At 50.7% G+C, this 21,398-nt stretch overlaps 1 protein-coding gene across 3 annotated transcripts in view; it reads right to left on the bottom strand.

The window, feature by feature from the left end:
• The window catches only part of LOC119382403 (uncharacterized), a 119,654-nt gene extending 104,230 nt beyond the window's left edge, over window positions 1-15,424 (bottom strand). For 2 of the 3 annotated variants that reach the window (XM_037650090.2, XM_037650092.2), the window contains exon 1: window positions 15,269-15,409. In XM_037650090.2, the coding sequence (XP_037506018.1) occupies window positions 15,269-15,311 (43 nt within the window). In that variant the 5' untranslated portion in view covers window positions 15,312-15,409. Of the gene's footprint in view, window positions 1-15,268 lie in introns of all 3 variants that reach the window. The other variant, XM_037650091.2, reaches the window with a different exon arrangement.
• Window positions 15,425-21,398: the final 5,974 nt, after the last annotated feature.

Raw genomic sequence — 21,398 nt, 5'->3', positions numbered from 1 at the left:
TCGCCGTTCCTGGGTACATATAAACTGTCAATCACCTGTGGCGCATACCCGTACACCGCGGCCCGTGGCAAGCGGGTATGTGCCAGTGTGCCACACGGGTCTGGAGGAAAGGGTTTGACGACGTACGCGACAGGATTTTCACGTTGTTCATGTCTTGACCCGACAGTCATATTCGTCAAATCTTCTTACCCTCCCATGCCAATAATGGTCTACACTAGGTTAAGGAGGCGATAATGAGAGCACCCAGACGTCAGCGGCTAGATAGATAGATAGATAGATAGATAGATAGATAGATAGATAGATAGATAGATAGATAGATAGATAGATAGATAGATAGATAGATAGATAGATAGATAGATAGATGGATAGATGGATAGATAGATGGATAGATGGATAGATGGATGGATAGATGGATAGATGGATAGATAGATAGATAGATAGATAGATAGATGGATAGAAACGCTCAGAGTAGCAAAGGTTCGCTAAGAAATGCTTCGCATTTAAAAATCCCTCTATATGCTGGAGTAGCATGTCAGTCGAATAACCAAGCTAACATCTCCAGCTTTTCATTAAAACATTTTTGTTCTCTTTCTCTCCCTATATGACATTTTTAGACAACGAAAAGGCATTCGTATCGGTAGAGATACCAGAAGTTCTGGAGGCACTGCGTCGACAAGGAGTACTTGAAGCATATATGCATACCATAGCCAATATATACAGAAATTCCACATCTACTCTGCTCCTCAACAAGAAAAACACGAAAATTCCGATCGAGAAAGTGTCCATCAAGGAGATGCAATCTCTCCGCTGCCATTCACTGCTTGTCTAGAAGAAGTATTTGTAGTAGTCGTGGCCGGTGTAACTTAGGAACTGTTTATTGATACATGCTAGGTAGTACGTAATCGCTGATGCAGCGGCGCCGGCCAGTGAGTCTCCCCGCCAGTCTCTCAGTCTTTGTCGTGCGCTTCGCTTTCTTGCCGCTTGGAGCGCTGTTCTCGGTGGCGCCCATAACACCCCCCTTTCTTAAGAGGATTGGGTCCTACAGGCCCAAGCGTTCTGGTCTCCTGCTAACACGTCCACTCTTTGTGGTGCTCCTGCACTGCAGATGTTGCAGAGGTGTCTTGACGTGCATCTTGTAAGTCATCTGTCGGTTTATATGACGTAGGCCCTTGGTTGCGGTGCTGGCTGTGTCACCAGGCCATGTGATGCAGCTCCAGTGAATATGCGTACAGCTGCGCCCGGTGGTAAGCGACCTTGACACTGTGCCTTGTGCCGGGTGTCACATGTTTCTTTTACTTGCGCTCTATAGGCTTCGTTCCCTTTTCTGAACTCGCTGTCATTCCACTTCGGCGCTAGCATTCTCGGGGTGGTTGGTACTGTGGTGTTCAGGCGACGGCCCATTAGTAGTTCTCATAGGCGTGCGCAGGGTTTCCCATCAGGGGGGCAAGGCTTCATCGCAGCGCCCCCCCCCACCCTACTAAGTCAATGTATAGGGCCTATTTTGCGCCCCCCCCCCCTCCTAGGTGACTAGAAGGGTCAATGCACGGGGCAGATTTTGCGCCCCCTCTTAGGTGATTAGGGGGGCGGCCACTCCCCGTGCCCCCCCCCCCCTCCTGTGCGCACGCCTATGGTTCTCCTGGTGAGAACACCTCCACGCCGGGTGTGGCCCTGTAGGCAAGCAAGGCTTCGTTTACATTTGAGCACTTCCTCGGAATCTGCTTTGCTGTCTGCACGACCCTCTCAGCCATACCGTTGCTGCGCGCATAGTAAGGGCTTGAGGTCGTGTGTGTGGCTCCACAGCGATGTATTAGTTCCTTGAACTGAGTAGACGTGAACTGCGGGCCATTGTCTGTGCGTATTGTCCTCGGAACACCATACCGTGAAAATATTGGTTCCAGGACTAGGGCGATTTCTTTTGTAGTTCTCTTCAGCTGCTCCAGCTCACAAAATCGGGAGTATTAGTCTACTACTAAGGCATACTATTTCCCCTCCAGCATGAAGAGATCGATGCCGACTGTGTCCCAAGGGTGTGCTGGCAATAGAGTTCGAAGCCGGGGTTCGGTTCCTCTCTTCCTGTGCTCTTGGCAAGTTGGACGTCTGTCCACGAATTCTTCAATGTGCTTTCCTATGCTCGGCCACTATACGCTTTCTCTTGGCCTTGCTCGACACCTTGCTGTGCCCAAGTGGCCGGCATGGATTTTTCTAGTACTTCTACCCTGATGTCTGGTGAGATGATTATTCTGTCACCTTTGAAGAGCAGACCGTTAACGAGCAAAATTTCGCTCGCCACCCCGACATAGCGTTTCAGGTCAGGAGGCAGCCCATGCACAGTTGGCCAAGACATAGTGCAGAAGGTTGCTACCCTGGGGAGTGGTTCGTCTGACTGGATGCTTGCCCTGATTCTGTTCAGCAGTTGGTTTGAAGCAGGAAGTTGTTCAAGCACTAATTCTTCGAACTCGTGCACCGCAGCCTCGAGTTTTCTCTCACTTTCGTCGACTGGTTCGTTTGACGGCTTTCCGGAAAGATCAGCTGTGTACAGCTTGTTGCCAGAAGTGTGGGACATGGTGTAGCCATACTCCAAAAATTACTAATCATCTCCCCCTATGGGCAACCATGGTGGGATGCGAAAGCATCGCGGGGGGTGCGCATGGAGTTTCCGTTTCTATTATGTGACTTATGAGACGGTGGTTGTCGAGGCATTTGAATTACCGCTCGCCGACGAACGCTGACGTTTACGTTCGGCTTCCCGAGCCTTTCTCCGCTCCGCGGCGGGGGCGCTGCCGCTGCAACTAGCACCGGCGTTAACGTTGTTCATGGCGTTTCGCACACCGTTGCACAGAGAGAGAATGACGGAAGCACAGTGAACGCGCGCTTTCGCAGCCTCGCAGCTTCGAGATTCGCTTGCCGGCATTGCCGTTTACGTTCAGCTTCGCGAGCGTTCATAGCGCCGTTGCGAAGGAGAGTGCAACGCTTGCCGGCGTTGTCGTTTACGTTCAGCTTCGCGAGCGTCCATAGCGTCGTTGCGAAGGAGAGTGCAGCGGGAGCGAGCGCGCGCCGCATTATATACGAGCGCACAGCTGTGGCGCAGAGAGAGAAACGGGAGAGGAGAAACGAAGCGGATGCAGCGCTCATGCTGCCTCCTCCACCCCACCTCCTCCCGCCTCCTCGAGCTCACGCAAGGAGAGGGGGGGAGAGTTGGCGCATGCGCAGTATGGGTGCGGACGCCGTAGAACGGACATTGTTCCGAGCATAAGATGCGCATCTAAAAGACGTGTCGGAGCTAACGCGAGAAAGATCCAGCCCTGACAGCGTTCAGTTTTCGAACTGATTTTTTATTATTGCGCTGCACCCGACGCGTGGCCGAATGCCAACTTCTTCTTCTTTTTCGAGCGCCGCATTCTGAGGCGCTACAGGGCTCCCCCCCGTAGAACGAGAGCCATAGGAGTCGCCCAGTGGACATGCTTGGATGAGGGCATCCAGGCTGAAGATTGAAGCCCCGCGGACGCGAGAGCGGCGATATACGCAGGTTTTAGTCGATCGGCAGCCACGACGTCTTCACGGCCATTGATGTCCAGCGTGAACGTCTTAGGTGTACGATGGAGTACGCGGAATGGGCCATCATAGGTTGGTGTGAGTGGTGGCCGTATTTGGTCACGCCGAACGAAGACGTGACTGCAGTCATGCAGATCCTGGCTGACGAAGACAGACTGAGGGTGTCGGTCGGCAGGAATCACAGGAGCAAGGTCCCGAAACGTGGTGCGCAGCTCTCGAATGTACGTGGAGGCATCGTGAGTGGAAGGTGGCGATGATGGCTCGAAGAATTCTCCTGGAAGACGCAGGGAAACGCCATAGACTAGTTCGGCTGATGAGCAGCCGAGATCCGCTTTCAATGCTGATCGGATACCCAGAAGTACGAAGGGGAGGTGGTCGAGCCAACGTTCCCTTGGCTGGTGAGCAGTGAGGGCAGCTTTCAATTGTCGATGAAGCCGTTCGACCATGCCATTGGCGGAAGGATGGTAGGCAGTTGTGTGGATGTGTCGAATGCCCAAGATATTGGCAAGTGCGGTGAAAAGGGCCGATTGAAATTGACGACCGCGATCAGTGGTGACGACAGAAGGGCATCCAAAGCGCGACACCCAGCCGTTTGTGAAAGCCTTAGCAACTGTTGGTGCTGTAATGTCGGAAATGGGAAACGCTTCCGGCCATCTGGTGAAGCGATCCACACATGTCAGCAGGTAACAGGCTCCTTGCGATGACGGAAGAGGGCCGACGATGTCGAGATGGACGTGAGAAAACCTTGCGTCTGGAGGCCGAAAGGGGGATGTTGCCGTGACAGTGTGACGGTGAACTTTAACCCGCTGGCACTCAAGGCAGGTTCGCGCCCAGCGTCGGACATCAGCATTGATGCTTGGCCAAAGGAAACGAGATGTGACTAGCTTCTGGGTCGCACGAATACCAGGATGGCTCATGTTGTGCAATTGATCAAAAATTGCACGACGAAAAGCTGAAGGCACGAAGGGCCGAGGGACACCAGTAGACGTTTCGCACGTTATTAATGAGGTAGAAAATGGAAGCGGGCACTCCGTGAACGATAGAGACGTGGATGAAGAACGAAGACGATGCAGCTCAGGATCGTTGCTTTGGGCAGCTGCTAGTTCTTCCATGTCTAGTGGTGGCTGGGTCGACAAGGCATCGATGCGGGATAGTGCATCAGCAGCAGCATTTTCCGGCCCATGGACGTGTCTGAGATCCACAGTGAACTCGGAAATGAAGCATAGTTGACGGATCTCCCGTGCAGTGTAATTGCTGTGATTGCGATGGAAGGCAAACGTCAGGGGCTTGTGGTCTGTAACGACGTAAAAGTCCCGGCCCTCCAATAAATGACGAAAATGTTTGATGGCGAGGTATACCGCGAGGAGTTCTCGGGCAAATGTACTGTATTTTGCTTCCGGTGGCTTTAGTTTTTGCGAGAAAAAACCAAGGGGCTGCCAACCGGATACGTGCTGCTCGAGAACGGCGCCAACTGCCACGCTTGATGCATCGGTGATGAGACGAATTGGGGCATCAGGGACGGGATGTATGAGCATGGTGGCGTCTGCCAGAGCCTTCTTGGCAGTGCCGAAGGCAGATGCAGCGTCCTCGGTCCACTCCAGTGGCGCAGCCGGGTCTTTCTTTTTAGCCAATAGGTCGGTCAAGGGCTTTAGGAATGTGGCACACTTTGGAAGAAAGCGGCGATGGAAGTTTAGTAGGCCCAGAAATTCTCGGAGTCGCTTCAGTGAAGTCGGGGGTGGAAAGTCTTGAATAGCTTTCACTTTGCTGGCGAGTGGTTGGATACCCTGTGGAGTGACAAGGTGGCCTAGGAACTCTATTGTAGCGACGCCGAAGAGGCACTTATTGGGATTAATTACGAGGCCGTAATCATCCAGGCGGTGGAACAGGGTGCGCAGGTGGGCTTCATGCTCAGGGCCGGATGAGCTTGCTACAAGGAGGTCATCAAGGTAGGCAAATACGAAATCGAGACCTCGCGTGACCTCGTTGATAGTGCGCTGAAAGGTCTGTGCCGAGTTGCGCAATCCAAAAGGCATCCTCACATATTCAAACAGACCGAATGGGGTGGTGATGGCCGTCTTCGGAATGTCGGCGGGTTCTACAGGAATTTGATGGTAAGCCTTCACTAAGTCAATCTTAGAGAAGATTGTGCACCCAGCCAAATTTGATGTGAAATCCTGTATGTGAGGAAGTGGATAGCGGTCTGGTAAGGTGTGGGCATTGAGAGCGCGGTAATCCCCACATGGTCTCCAGTCGCCAGGATCTTTCTTCGGCACCATGTGGAGTGGCGACGCCCAGTTGCTTGAGGAAGGCCGCACAATGCCGAGTTCAAGCATGTGCTCAAACTCACGGCGGGCGATGGCGAGGCGTCCTCCAGATAGTCGACGGGGTCGTGTAAAAACGGGAGGTCCAGTGGTCACAATGTGGTGAGTGATGGAATGCTTCACCGGTGACTCTCTGGTGTGCGGCTTCGTGATGCTGGGAAAGTCGGCGAGTATTTTTGCATACGGCGAAGCAGGTGTGAGAGCTCGCAGTCCCGTTGACGAGGAAGTACAGAGTACACCGTTGATGGAGAGGCGGGTGTTGAGATCAATGAGGCGATGAGCATGCATGTCCACAGCAAGGTTGAAAAAACTGAGGAAGTCAGCTCCAATAACACCTTGCGAGACATCAGCGAGGATGAAAATCCAGCGGAACGTACGGCGTAGTCCAAGGTCAAGTGTAAGAGAGCGTTGACCGTATGTGCGAATGGCGGAATTGTTGATCGCTTGGAGTGGGCAGGTCTGTTCGTTGCGACGGCGATCTGCACACGAGGCCGGTATGACGCTAACCTGGGCTCCTGTGTCGACTAGGAAGCAAGCGCCAGTGACCTTATCAGAAACATAGAAAAGGCGGCATGAATTTTGACCAGTACCACTTGCCGCCGTCAGTGGCCGGTCGTCGCATTTCCCGACCAGGAGCACGGGCGAGTGCACTTGCGAGCAGAGGCACCGAATCGGCGGTGGTACCAGCACACGGTTGAGGATGAGACGTCCCGCGGCGCATCGGTTGACCGAAGTTCCGGAGAACGTGGGGGCGTCGACGAGCGACTGTGTATCTGGAACCTGGATGACGGTCGACGATGCGCAGGTACAAAGCCATCGAGGCGCCTGACAAGGGCGTCCAAACGGTTCTCGATGCTCGCGAGCGCCGGGTCTGCAGCGGTGGCCGGTGGCGGTGCGGTAACGGCGTTGAGGCTATGTGCCCGCGAGTAGTCCGCCACTCGGTCAGCCATTTCAGCGAGTGTGTCTACTGGGACATCTCCTGCAGCCACGAGGACCGGGACCATGCTCTGCGGTAAGCGCTGGAGGAACAACTCACGCAACAGCTTCTCCTCTTGAGGGGCAGACGGGCCGCCAAGGAGCTGGCGCATGCGTCGCAGGAGCTGTGATGGGCGACGGTCACCGAGCTCTGTGGCCGTGATGAGCTGTTGGAGTCTGCTGTGTTCGGACTCAGACTTGCGGGAAATGATAGCTGCCTTCAACGTGTCGTAGGGATGGCTCGTGTGCGGCGACGCTAAAATATCAGCTAAGTCGTCGGCTACGTCCGGAGGTAAGCAGGACACCAGATGCCAGTACCTGGTCTGTTGGCTGGTGATTTGCCGTAGACGGAAGTGCGCCTCGACCTGCAGAAACCATGTGCTGGGGCTGTTGGGCCAAAATGGTGGCAGGTTGACATGTTGGATCGCAGCGACCGCAGCACCGCTAGGTCTGGCGTCTTCTTGGGCGTCAGGAGCGGTAGGATTGGTGGCAGAGCCGGCGGGATCCATGCGGGATGATCGGGGCTGCGTGTTCTTTATCGGGTCACCATTAACTGTCGGAGCTAACGCGAGAAAGATCCAGCCCTGACAGCGTTCAGTTTTCGAACTGATTTTTTATTATTGCGCTGCACCCGACGCGTGGCCGAATGCCAACTTCTTCTTCTTTTTCGAGCGCCGCATTCTGAGGCGCTACAGACGCATCCTGAAACGCTGGAGGCGAGGTCTTCGCTCATCGAGTCGTTTGGTCGTCAGTAGCGGTACTAGGGGCTTGTGATCAGTCAACACGTGAAAGGTTGATCCTAACAGATACTTGCGGAAATGTTCGCAAGCCCATGTGATCCCCAGAGCCTCCTTTTCTATTTGGGCATATTGTTGTTCAGTCTCCGTGAGGGAACGTGATGCATATGCCACAGGTAGGAGTCTCGTTGTGACTGCTGTGCTGTAGCAGTACAGCCCCAAGACCGTATTAGGAAGCGTCCACTGACACTATATGAAGCAGCTTAGCATTATAGCAAGTGGAAATTGGTGTCCTGCTTACAGCTTGCTTGATATTGTCAAAACTCTGCTGTTGAGCTGGACCCTAGTGCCATTCAGCGTCTTCGTGGAGCATGTCTCTGAGAGGCTTCGTAAAGCCTGCTAGGTTTGGGAGAAACTTCACTAGATAGTTTGCAGAGCCCAACAAAGACCTGACTTCTGACACATCACGTGATGGGTATGGCCCTGACTTTGGGTCGGCGCTGATGCCTGTCGCGGATACAACGTGCCCTAGGAATGTCACTTCCGCTTGCCGAAAGGAGCACTTGTCGATGCTGAGGGTAACACCTGCATCTCCAAGCTTCCTCAGCACCAGCCGTAGGTCGGCGTAATGTTCCTCAGTTGTCTTTCCTGAGACAATAATGTCGCCTTGCAGACAGCTCACATCGTCTAGTCCTTCGAGAACGCGAAGCATCTCTCGTTGGTAGAATTCTGGTGCTGTGGAGATTCCGAAGGGAAGCCTCAGGAACTGGAACTTCCCGACTGGTGTGATGAAGGTGGTGTATTAACGAGAGTCCTTGGCCAAAGGAACCTGCCAGTACCCTGATCGCGCGTCTTGGCGGCTGAAAGCCGTTGCACCAGCTAGTTTTGCGAGACACTCGTCCACTGTAGGCACACGTTCACGTATTATTTGTTGATTCAGCTGGCCATAGTCAACGCAGATGAGCAGGTCATTGTTCTTCTTATGTGCAACGACCATTGGGAAACGCCATTCGGCTGCATGCTCAACCTTCTAGACTACTCCCATATCCTCCATCCTTTTTATCCCCTTCTTCACCAGTGGTAGTAGTGGAAGTGGCACGCGCCTAGGGTAGGACTACGTATGGCTTGGCATCATTTTTTACTTTGATGCGGTACTCAGTCTTCATGAATCTAAGCCCGGAAGTTAGCTTTGTGTAAGATGCCAAAAAGTCGGGCACATCCGTCGCTTGCGTGCATGTTTAAGCTAACTGGAGAGGACGTTGCAGAATTCCGAGTGATTCTATAGCTGGTCGACTAATCAGCGCTTCCTTTAGTCCTTTGATGATGAAGACTGTTTCTTGGATCTCAGTGTTGTGCCAGGCTACTGTTGCGTCGATGTATCTAACAGTAGCTATCGCCGTCTGACCTGGGCCTATCAATGGCTGTTGTGTTGCCTTGATGGGTCCCATGATATCGCTCGGTCGTAGTGGTTATGTGCGATTGCACTCACATCCGCGCCGGTGTCGACCTTGAAAGTGAAAGGCGACTTGTACAGAGTGGCTGTAATCCGCAACGACACATTTGCCCCCACAGTCATTTGCTCTTCAAGGCCTTTTGGTCGTTCTCGGGAGCTCGAGATACCATCCTTCGGCTTTGACAGGCACACGCAGGCATAGTGGCCTTTTTTCTCACAATGGTTGCATGTCTTCTTCGCCGCCGGGCACTGCGTCTTCGTGTGGTCACGCACACCACTTGCAGCGTTCATCTCCCTTCTTGCCCATGCGTTGCGGGCGCGACCCGGATGGGGCTTTCGCCTCGTTTCGGCGATTTTTTGAGTTCGCCTAGCTGTGCAGTTCTCCCGCGTCGAAAGTCGACTGTTCGATGGAGCGGATTTCCTTGTGTTGCAGCTTCACGCTCTCTGATTTGCGGGCAGCTGTGATCGCCTTCTAGAGAGTGAGTTCGGCAACAAGTTGCGGCCTCTCACTGAGTTTTACGTCTTGTGAGCCTACCACGAGCCTGTCCCGAATCAATTCATCTTTGAGAGTTCCGTAATCGCATCTTTCAGCCATTTTGAACAGGGTCGCGAAAGTATCGACGTTTGCGGCTCTTGTTTCCGAGATTGGACCACGCTCTCTCATAGATGACGTTCCTTCGAGGCAGAAAATGCTTTTCAAAAGCACTCACCACGGCGGCGTATGATGACATCTGTTCGTCGGTCAATAGACAGATTTAGTTGAGCGTCCGCAACAGCTTTACGGACGCAGCCTGCCATAGGAAATGGCTGGCAGTCTGCGTCCACAGAGCTGATGCGGACGCCCAACTAAATCTGTCTAATTTCAAGGCGGTGAACAGGTCTTCCGCTTCTTCACCCATGGCGTAGAGTAACGTGTTGATTTGCGTCATCTCGTCCTGGCCCGTCAGACCGGAGGTGAGATGCGATGGCATCGTGTCCAATTTTCGGGCTTGCGGAAATCAAGCTTTGACGACAGTTCCACGGCGAGCAGGTTGAGCGCCGTTCTCAGAGTGCCGCTCGCGCGCGCTTCGTTTCTGTCGTGAGCGCCTGGCATGACACCAGTTCGGTGTGCGTCCGTTTACGTTCGGCTCGCTGTCCTCAAGGGCTTCATCACGCTGCGTTGGTTATCCCTCCGCTGGCACCATGTAGTACTCGTAACCGGGGAACTGTTGATTGATACATGCTAGGTAGTACGTAATCGCAGATGCAGCGGCGCCGGCAACTGAGCCTTCCCGCCAGTCTCATCATCTTTGTCGTTCGCTTCGCTTTCTTGCCGCTTGGGGTGCTGCTCTCGGTGGCGCCCACAACAGTATTCAAATGACTAGTTTGGGAAGAAATAGGAATGGATATTAAAGAAAATCTTAGCAATTTGTTAGAAAAAAATAACGATTGAAGAATTGAAGCGAGAAACTAGGGTTGAAGATGAATGTGCAGAAGAGAATGATGGGTGAGCCGGCGAAAGAGCGCTAATTCGCGATAGACAACCGGACCCTGGAATCAGTAGTATGTCTATCTGGGCCAAATAAATCGACCGAAGAATAAGGATGGCGAGGTTATTGGTCTGGGATAAGCCAAGGGGGGTAGCCATTCGTCATAACCCAGCAGCTATTATAGTGCTGAAATGTGTCCTTCTTGACTAATCAGATGCGTTAGATTGGGTTTTCCTTTAAATTGAGCCCGCCTGCGCAATTGTGTTTTTTATGTTATAAACATGCACCCCAATTACAACAGAGGCAGAACAAAGGCATGAGCGGAGGCTTTGCTCCTTTCTTTCGGCAGGGAGAGGAAAGCACGCTTCGTCGACGCAGCCGAATATCACGAGGTCATAAATACGCTGCCGTATAGTCACAGACACAGACTCCAAAAATAAAATCGCATGCAGCTTATGCACAAAACACTCGGAAATAGCGGAGGAAGTAGCCATCGCACTGGCTCTGACAGACCAGGAATGCGAAGTTGTCCTATGCGACTCGCAAATAGCAGTAAAGAACTGCGCCAAAGGTAGAATTTGCAACGAAGCCCTCGCCATTCTGGTCAGAGCGGGCGGACCCCAAAGCGCGAGCTCGATGATCGTATGGTACCCCGCGCACGTCACCACGGAAAGCGACGCGCTCCCGAATCTAGACGAGACGGCGCGAGACATGACCCACCGCCGCCGAACAGGGACACGCCTCTCGCACGATAGAGAACACTCCTCGCACAGAGCGGGATAGTCTCATTAGATATAATGACGTAACAAAAGCATCATATCTTAATGCCAGAAGCCACCGCCGAGTCCCCAGGAGGCAGGCCGTCGCCTTTGGGCCTGAAACCGAGCCTGCCCCTCCTCTCGGGTTGGTTCAGGTGTGGTATGTGCCAGCCACCTACCCACACTATTGGCGCTTGCCATTGAAAGAAGAATCGAAATGTTTCAAGATTGCTGGGCACAATAAAGTGCTAGTGAACAAGATGCGTTCTTTAGCCTTGCCCCGACGATTCTACATTACTCGTTGTAGTTAAATCACAAGACGATCAAGATCGGCAATAACCTTGAGAAACTTGCCGTGTGTGGCGTAAATGAGCGCAAATGGACGCTATAGGCGAATATGAAGTCGATGTGGACTCTTTAAATACCGTTTCAGTGCCGGTTTCGTGCCGAGGAAGTTTTGGCGTTTTTGTCGTCTGCGTACCGCTAGCGCAATTCAAGTTGCCCGTCGGGTTTGCGACGTAGCATTCGCCATCTCCACCCTTAGCCGGCCCTACGCCAGAGTTTTTCGTCCTCTGGCAACATTGCGCCTGCACCGGAAACGCATGCAAGAATACTTGTTATTTTCTGGCCGCTGCTGCTTGTATTGTATTGCGATGTTTTCCTCTTATACTGGATGTGGTGACCGTGCCAGTACCGCCGGAGCATAGTTGGCCCATGTCGTCCTTTTTGCCGTCGCCGACACCATCGAACCATGTGTCCAACTCGGTATAACGAACGTCAATTTAACGAAATTTTCCAGGTAACGAATTTCTTTCATTTAACAACCTATGCGCCATTGAAAACCATGTCTTTTTTCGCGATTGAACGAGGCAATTTTACATTGCGCTCTTGACTTGACATCGCGAACACGTACCAGGCACCCCCGTGAGAGAGTGATTTTTCAGCTTGACAAACGGGACTTTCAGTTCAATGTTTGCCGGCGGGCTTCAATCCGTGGAGCAGAATGTTCCGCTGGCTGTCTGTTGTCTGTAGGAAGGTGACCACACCTTCGAACCAGTGAAATTCGTGACAAGCGGGAGGGAATAACTAATTTTGTGATTTTTGTATCTTCCCCAGCAATATTTTATCATATCTGAAAGGTACCACGTCCCGTCGGACGTTCACGAACAGCCTCATTCACCCAGCTGCAGCACTTGGGCCGTTCGGTGCACACGGTGTGCTGAGCGAAGAATTACGTCTGAGTTGACATTTTTGTAAACCGTGTATTCCACTTCCCTTTGACGGGCGCGAGGCATCCTGAAAGACCGAAGCGCTACGGGAAAGCGCTGCTTTGAAGGGCGCATTACACGACTAGCTTACGCGCAGGCCCGTAGCCAGTGGGGGGAAGGGGGTAAGGCCCCTAAGGGCCCCCCCCCCCCTCGAAATTTTGGTGAAGTAGGTGTTTTTACCAAAAATAAATAATGAAAGTAGGTGTTTTTCACAAATAGTCAACGTTTTCGGCAAGTGCCCCCTCCCCCCCCCCCCCTCCCCCCCCGCGTAAGTAGGCCACAGGCCTGCTTACGCGTAAACGAAAACGCGGCGTGTGCACGTTTTTTGGCTGTCGCACTGTCGCAGAAGCTTCCCTCCGTGGCGCCCAGAGGCAAGCCGTACACAACTGGGCCATCGTCACGTAGTTCTTGGAGCGAGAGCCGACTCTTGTGACGCGCGCCCAGCGGAGCGAGAACGAAACCTTTCGACAAGTTGTCGTTGTTTTTCATGAAGAGAACAGAGATGCGCAAGGTGCATTTTATACTGCCTTGTAATTCACTGGAGTGATCTTTTTTTTTTTTTTTGTGGGTGGTTTGAGTACTAGTGATTACAGGGCCTATTACGTCATAGGGCTAGGACTTGAAGATCTTACTGGGGAAGCAATTTCTGGATTGACGCTTCAGACGTTCTCAAGAATTAACCTTTCATTCTAGAGTAAATTGTTGTTGTTGGCCTTGAGAGCCACTTTAAAGGGATTAACAACCAGTTTTTATGGTACCTGTTTTCTTCGGCGCAACGAAAAGTTTACCGGCCAGAGAGTCCTCTAATCACGGAGTGGTAGCACGGAAAACGCCGCCAAACATTTATAATCAAAATTCTTCAATATGCGGCGACCATGAAGTCGTATACGCACAAAACACCCCAAACAGTGGTAGGTGAGCGCGAGAGCGGTTTGTGTTTGTGCGCGACAGTTTTCCTGCGCATGCTTGCACTGCGCGCGCATGCGCCGTTGCTCGACAGGTTACACTATAGTTTCCGCGAAGGCAGCGCCGCGTCTCAGCGTGCAACTCCTTTTATCTCGTAAGCAGCACAGAATGGAGCGGGGATGGATAATAATATGCGTACTCTAATTTTCATCATTAACTATGGTGTGCATGAAAGCATCAGACTACGTACATCAAAGTGAGCCAGCTGCAAGGCCCTTCCGCTAGGCTGCGCGACATACCGGTTGTTTGTTACTTTTACAAGGCATTAAAAATGTAAATCCTACTCTGATTGCAAAAAGAGCGCTAGAATCTGCCACTACAATTCACGATCTTTTCATTGCCACCAGAATCTAATCACACGTGCTGGCCAGTTGTGGGTCTCTTTAAACGCGAACAAATGCTCAGCTATGAAGAACAACATCTACGCCACGCATACGGAAATGCCTACAAATACTGCGACGGCAGAACATACCAGCTGGAAAGAGCATGTCCAAAAAAAAAAAAAACTAAAATTGCGCGAGTGCTCCTAGAACTGCGCGGGGCCTTAGATCGGTAAGGCTTCCAAGATCCACACACCAGTTATATTGTATTACAAAGAAGTGAGCTCAAGATTCACTACATTAGAGCGAGCCGGTCGCTCACAAGGGCCTCTGTAGTCAAGACTTGCGTTGTACGGACTGATCATGATCGCCGTTGCCCGCGCAAACGCTCGTCAAGAACCGCGGAAGGCCTTGCATGATGTCCATTTCTTGCCAAGAATGAAACAACTCGCCAAAGCATAAAAGTAGTAATGTGTAAATCAAATTACTAATTACTTTTGCAGAATTTATGAAATGTACATAAATTAGATTACCAACGGTAGAGGGCAATTACATTACATTGTTATTACTTTTCAAAAGTAGTGAAATTACATTGAAATTGCTTTACCAAGTTGATCATTCATGCTCTAACTCATGTACACTTTATTTACAGCATCGAAAACTCGGATATCTTTGTTCCAACGCTTGAATGAGGTGTGGCACTCACGTCTCCTTTCCAATTCTTTATGCCAGAAGGGAAGCTATATTTCAGTCTAAAGTGACTGGGAAAATGAGTGATTTTCACCAGCCCTCATTGCATTACACTAGCTGCGAGTATGGGCTCTGTTGGCCGACGTCGTCAAGAGGGCGGAAGCAAAACAAACAAGCTGGGGCGCGGCCCGCCGGTGAGAGCGAGACAGGTCCTCCTCGCAGCCGAGGCGCCCACGTGCAGCGACCTCCGCCGCGAGCTTTGGAATGCCACCGCCCGTGGTGTGCTCGCTGGCGTTCACCAACACCGCGTTCCAATGCACTGAATGATCACTACATGGCACGCACACGCGGAAACGCCCTCAATCGCGAATTCACTGAAGAAGGCCGCTCAACGACGGCGCAAGAAATAACGGCAACCAACTGAACAGCAAGCTCATCTGACGCGGCGTCATCATGAGGAGGATCAAGTCCAAGTTTCCGACACCGAACGTTGTTTTCCCATCGGCAAGGATGGAGGCGAGCGCGTGTAAACAAACTTTCGCTGCGCGTCATCTGCTGTTTTTAAATGATCCTGACATCCACAGCCAAGCGTGTGGTGACACCGTTCTAAACACGCATTTCTTTCCCCTTATCTAATAAACGTGGCAATCGATATGATGCGGTAAAGGAAGCATATTCGGCTTTGTTTCTTCCTCTCGAATCCTCGAGGAGCTCAGCATAATTGGTTGGCTCATCCTGAGAGCGTACGAAGACACTCACCTCCGAGGAGCGCGCAGAGGAGCCACGGCCATGCTGCGGTCATGCTCGACAATGGGACGTCAGGGCTGCGGCGCGCACACACAGCCAATACCAACAACGCCCTAGTGATCCATTTGCTCCGTCAGTGCGTTTATAAGCGACCGGCTCCCCGTTTTCCTCTCGGGCGGAAAGGGCGCCCTCTATGCGCCCATCCCGCCAGTCTTGAAGCTGACGTCACCGTGACGTCAAATAGAGGCCGCCGCCGAGACGGGGACCAGTTCCGGCAGCCTGTCGCTGCGGCTGCACCCTTGCACGGTCGTCGCTCGCCAAGATAGACGATGTGCTTGCTCATATCCGAGGGGTCGCGCGGCTATGCGACGCGGATCTTGCATTGCGCAGCGGACGCCAAGGATGTTGTGGGCGTCCTCTTGTGATTTGCGTAATGACGCTGGCTCGTGTCGAAACGGTCTTACGCACCATCTTTCCAGCGGTTCGAACCTGCCGATGCGAGGGCGTCACTTTAGGAGATGCGCCCGTGAGTGCCGCAGTCTTCCCAGCCTCTTGTTGACGGACCGTTCGTGCTCGCAGTATCAACTATCATGGAAGTCAGGACCGTATTACTGGCCGTCACTTATCTGCCCACATTATGACTGCACTTTTACAGCGAAAGCTGTTATGAGATCACAGCAAGAGTCGTTTTTGGCGTCGTAGTTGTCCGCCGCCGCCACCGCCGGTGTCCGTCACCACTATCGCTCCAAGTGACAAAAAAAACTATAAAAAAATTGCGGGATGGAACGAGGTTCGAACCTGGGCCCTCTACGTGGGAGCCCAGTATCCTACCTCAGAGCGATGCCGGTGCTTGAAATTGCTAAGCAAAAAGACCCTATACAGGCTTCACGTCGGGAAGGAACCACATTAACATATGTAATGAAGTGTGGTAGAAGAGTAAAATAACCAGGCGTCACACGACGCGAATTCTGTAACGTGGCATCACACAATGCGATTGCGCAACGAGGGGGTTGTTGAATGCTTTAAACCCATTACAAAGGCCCCTGCCATAACTCTTAATTGTCATCAGCCACAGCATCAACAAAGTGCATATTATGCCTTACAGGTGCTTAGCGGGTACCACGGTTCTCCCTACTTCACAAAAATTATGATGATTTATAGCGTAGTGGGTTACTCGCAAGTACACTACCAAGGAATGGGCCAAGGAAGCTCATGGGCCAAGGAAACCCATGAGGTCTCCATCATCAATTTCCCCAGGGTCTCAATAAAGTTATTTCCCCCTTTCTCTCTTTATCACGTTAACGTATGTTATAAAGCGTGGAGGGAGAGTTAAATAACGACCGGGCGTCACACAATGCGAATTACGTAACTAGTGGGTCCTTTAAAGCTTCCAACCCATAACAAAGGACTCAGTCATAATTCTTCATCGTCATCAGCAGTCGCATCAAGAAACTGCACATAATGCCTTACAGATGGTACCTCGCTTCTCCGCAGAATAACGAGTAATGTCGTGGTGGGTGCTTCCCAACTTCACAAAAATTATGATTTGTGGCGTAGTGGGTACGTTGCTAGTGTACTTGTATTAGTAGCCACAAGAGAGTTTATAACGGGCTCTAGAAATTCCGCTCTTTCAGCTTTCGCTGTGACTGTGCTGCGCTTTCCGCGCAGGCCTGGCGTTTTAGGGGCGAAGCTCCTTAAGGCGGTACCCGTTCGTCCCTCGTAGTCGTCATCGTCGTAGTAGTCCGTAACAAGTCTTACGCTTTGACCTCCAAGGTGGTGCCGGTGGGAGATTTCTCCTGTGCGTTGTTGAACAATAAAAAATTCGCAGCGTGCGCGTTAACTAAAAGCCGAATTCTTCTGTCTCTCATTCCCCATTAGCAGCCATTGGCATGTTCCAGTAGGAAACGTTAGTAGAAGTAGAAGTGTAAGTGTTAGCTAAAAGCCGACTTCTTCTGTCTCTCATTCCCATTAGCAGCCATTGTTTACCTCCAAGGTATACTGCCTGGTGAGATTTCTCCTGTGCGTGATTAAACAATAAAAATTTTGTTCAAAACGCCGTTGATTGATGAAATAAACCAACGAAAGACGCCAGATGTTTTGTAAAAGCAGAACGAAAGAACGCCAGATGTTTTTCTTAAAGTGTAGTAGTAGTAGTTGTATGTAGCCACCTCGCCCGATCGTCAACGGGCGAGGTGGACCGGCAACGGCGCGAGGACCCTGCCGTACGAGAGTTAAATCACACTAAAAGACATACTTTGCGGGCGATACACTCTAGTGAGCTTTCAACTTTTCGTCTTAATGTACATGATAAAGAAATTATTTCTACGAAAAACGCAAGGCACACCTTGAGCAATATATTTGGTTTTGGGACGCTAAATGGAACCATGAGGCGATGCGAAGCCGGAGCACTTGCACGATCGCGTTCCGTTGGCTTTCGTTGGGCATGCTACCGACCTCGCGTCGTGGAACGCGCGTCCTGTCTTCCCTCTAGCCTTGCCTTTAATTCGCACAGGGCGAGCGGGGAATGCGGTCGCTCTTGGCGCTCTTTCGCTCGGGAGCGGACTTCTTCCTTGCATTTCACCGATCACAAGTGATAATGAAGGGACCACGTAAACCAACAGTACAATAAAAGTTTGATGTTTAATATATACACGATGTTTCACACTCTTTATATTATGTACTGGGCGCATTTCACGGAAGAGTTTCACGGTTTACAGATGATTCCCTCCGTAGCTTCGCCCCACTCATCATCATTCACCCCGTGGATATGCTGTGATTTTTCCTCCTAACTACCCCTGTTCGTTGTGTGATCTCTTAACGGCACTACACCTATCATTTTTTTTTTTTTTCGTGCCATCGCACTCTCATCATCGCCGACCTGTTTTCTGTCCACTCCAACGCAGCTTGTCCTGCGCGAGCTGTTTCATATTAATTTCGTCACTTGACCGGACCTTTTGCTGTCCTCGGCTGCGCTTACCATCTCTTGGTAGGGCGTTCTGACTGACTGTCATTTGCCCTTCTCATGGCGTTACCTGCTCAGGTTGATTTTTTCTTCTCAATATCTTCTAGGATGTCGGCTACTCCTTTGTGTTCTCCGATCCACTCTTCCTTTCTCGTAGAGGGACGCCTATCGTTTCGCGGTCCATAGCTTCTTGTCGAGTGTTGTGGAGTGGTCCTTAATTTGTTGTCCTCCACGTACGTCTAAACCCCGTAAGCTGGATCTCTTAGAATGACACGGGTCTTCCCGTTTCCGCTGTAGGGACCGCGGTAATTCGCCTGTCCTGACTTGGGAATGTCCGCCTTTCAGCCCACCCTCATTCATTTAATCTTCATGAGCATTGCTAGTAAGTGGCATACATATTCTCGCACAAATTCTGAACGCTTGTTGCTGATTGTGCATTCTTGTTTTCTCGCCTAGCAATTTCTTCGTTTTCGGCATATTCATTTTTTTAGCTTTACTTTAAAACTCTCTCGTTTTAGACCCAGTCTCTTTCTTTTCGTTTTTTGCAATTCGTCGCCGTCGTTGCTGATGTCATCTGCGAAGTTAAGTTGTTCACACCATTGATGTTTATTCCTCTTTTCTTTCCCTGATATAGCCGTTTAAATACTTCGTTTGGACAAGCAGTGAATAACAATGGATTGGTTGTAATAATGGATTGAACCGTGCTGGTTGGTCTCTAGGTTGGTTAACTCTTTCCTGACCGTGTCTATAGAACAGGGGTCACCGGTGACCCGAACACGCCGAACGAGAATTTAAAAGTACGGAAGCTCCTATCAACTAGTTGCAGCATCTAGAACATTCTGTAAGCACTAGTGTTTCGTTTCCTGCATAGTCAGTTTTTTTACAGCGAAAGCTGTTATGAGATCACAACAAGGGCCGTTTTTGGCGCCGTAGTTGTCCGCCGCCGGTGTGCGTAACCACTATCGCTCAAAAAAAATAAAATCCCGCCATATCCACGAAGTGAATGATGATGAGTGAGTGAAGCTCCGGAGGTAATCTGGTAAACCTTCAATCCCCGTAAATTTTGCCCGCTCGATCATCATACAAAGATCTGACACACAAACGCGGGAGTCTCATATATGACGTTAAGCTCAGGGGAACGTTTGTTGTCGGCGTTGCCGTTTTGCCTTTCGAGGGAGACAGCGCGTTCACGATCGTTTTCATCCATGGCAGAAAGGGAATGTGTGGTCTGGAACGCGCTTATACTTCATGGTCATCAGCGTCGTCACTGTTATCACGTGTAGTGCGTACATTCCACCATACTGGAACGCGCTTATTCTTCAGGGTCATCAGTCGTCATCGTCATGGAACACGTTTATACTTCATCGTCATCAGCGTCATCGTCATCGTTATCACGTGTAGTGGGTACATTCCACTATACTGGAACGCGCTTATTCTTCAGGTCATCAGTCGTCATCGTCATCTTTATCACATGAAGTGGATACATCCCACTATGCGCGGCTACCTACTACTACATACTACAAAGGAGGGACAGGGCCACACCCTGAGGAGCTTCGCCCCTAAAAGGAAATAAGAAAAATTTTCAGGATGGAGCGAGGTTCGAACCTGGGCCCTCTGCGTTGGATCCCAGTGTTCTACCTCAGAGCCATGCCGGTGCTTGAAACTGCTTTGCAAAAAGACCCTATACAGGCTCCATGTCGAGAAGAAACCACATTAACATAGGTAATGTAACGTGGTAGAAGAGTAAAATAACAACCAGGCGTCACGACGCGAATTCTGTAACCTGGCGTCACACAATGCGAATTGCGCAACGAGTGAGTTGTTGAATGCTTCCAACCCATTACAAAGGGCTCTGCCATAATTCTTCATCGTCATCCAGGTGGCTCCACCCACCTGGATGACCTCCAGTCGCGTTCAGCTTCTGCCACTTTTGGACCAAAATAAAGTTCTGACTCACTCACTCACTCATCGTCATAAGCCACATCATCAACAAAGTGCACATAATGCCTTACAGCTGTTTAGCAGGTACCACGGTTCTGAGCAGAATGACGAAAAATTGCATAGTGGCTGCTTCTCTACTTCACAAAAATTATTATTTATAGCGTAGTGGGTTCCTCGCAAGTGCACTTCTACTGGTTGCCAAGGAAGCCCATAAGGCTCCCATGATCCATTTCCTGAGGGTCTCAATAAAGTTTATTCCCTCTCTCTATGTCCTTCTCACGTTAGCGCATGTTATAAAGCGTGGTGCATGAGTGAAATAACGACCGGGCGTCACACAATGCGAATACGTAACTAGTGGGTCCTTTAAAGCTTCCAACCCATTACAAAAGGCTCAGTCATAATTCTTCATCGTCATCAGCCGTCGCATCAAGAAACTGCACATAATGTCTCACAGATGGTACCTCGCTTCTCCGTAGAATAACGAGTAATGTCCTGATGGGTGCTTCCAAAATTATGATTTGTGGCGTAGTGGGTACGTTGCTAGTGTACTTGTATTAGTAGCCACAAGAGAGTTTATAACGGGCTCTATAAATGCCGCTCTTCGAGCTTTCGCTGTGACTGTGCTGCGCTTTCCGCGCAGGCGTGGCGTTTTTTTTTTCCCCGAGCGGCAGCGATTTTTAACAGCGACTCAAAGATAGCGGTTCACTTGGTTTGTCCGAGAAAATGGCAGACGAAACGGTAGCGAGACCTTCTCACAAGTGTTGTTCCTTGGAGAATTCTGTTGCGTCCGCAAGCAATTTTTCTGCAGTTTCTGGCAGAAGTTACTCCGAGGATGATGTCAAATCATGAAAATATAGTTTGGATTATAAAAATAAACATACCTGATCCCTCCGTCATAGGAATCGGTATAACACGAAAGTGAAACGTGTCTTCACAGAAGTAGTGCTTATTGTGTAATTATATATGAGAGCTTCTACAATGTATATTCGTGTTTGGCAGCTATAGCACCGTTTGACGTGGATGCACCCATGTTGACAGCATGTCTCTATCGCGACGACTAACGTCCATGATCATGATTAAACCGTTGTGGTACCTGACTGTGTGAACATATATTTGAACACAGCGAATCGTGAATCCCGCGTAAGGATGATATCAACAAGCTCATAATCAACACTGGTACCCGGTATGAACTTCTTGAAAGCGTCGTCAATTAAGGAGAGAAACGGCACCGTGTGCGCT

The sequence above is a fragment of the Rhipicephalus sanguineus genome, chromosome 2, assembly GCF_013339695.2.
Source record: "Rhipicephalus sanguineus isolate Rsan-2018 chromosome 2, BIME_Rsan_1.4, whole genome shotgun sequence".
NCBI classification, from domain to species: domain Eukaryota; kingdom Metazoa; phylum Arthropoda; class Arachnida; order Ixodida; family Ixodidae; genus Rhipicephalus; species Rhipicephalus sanguineus.
Note: the sequence above shows the minus strand (reverse complement) of the source record. Positions and strands in the feature narration are given on the sequence as shown.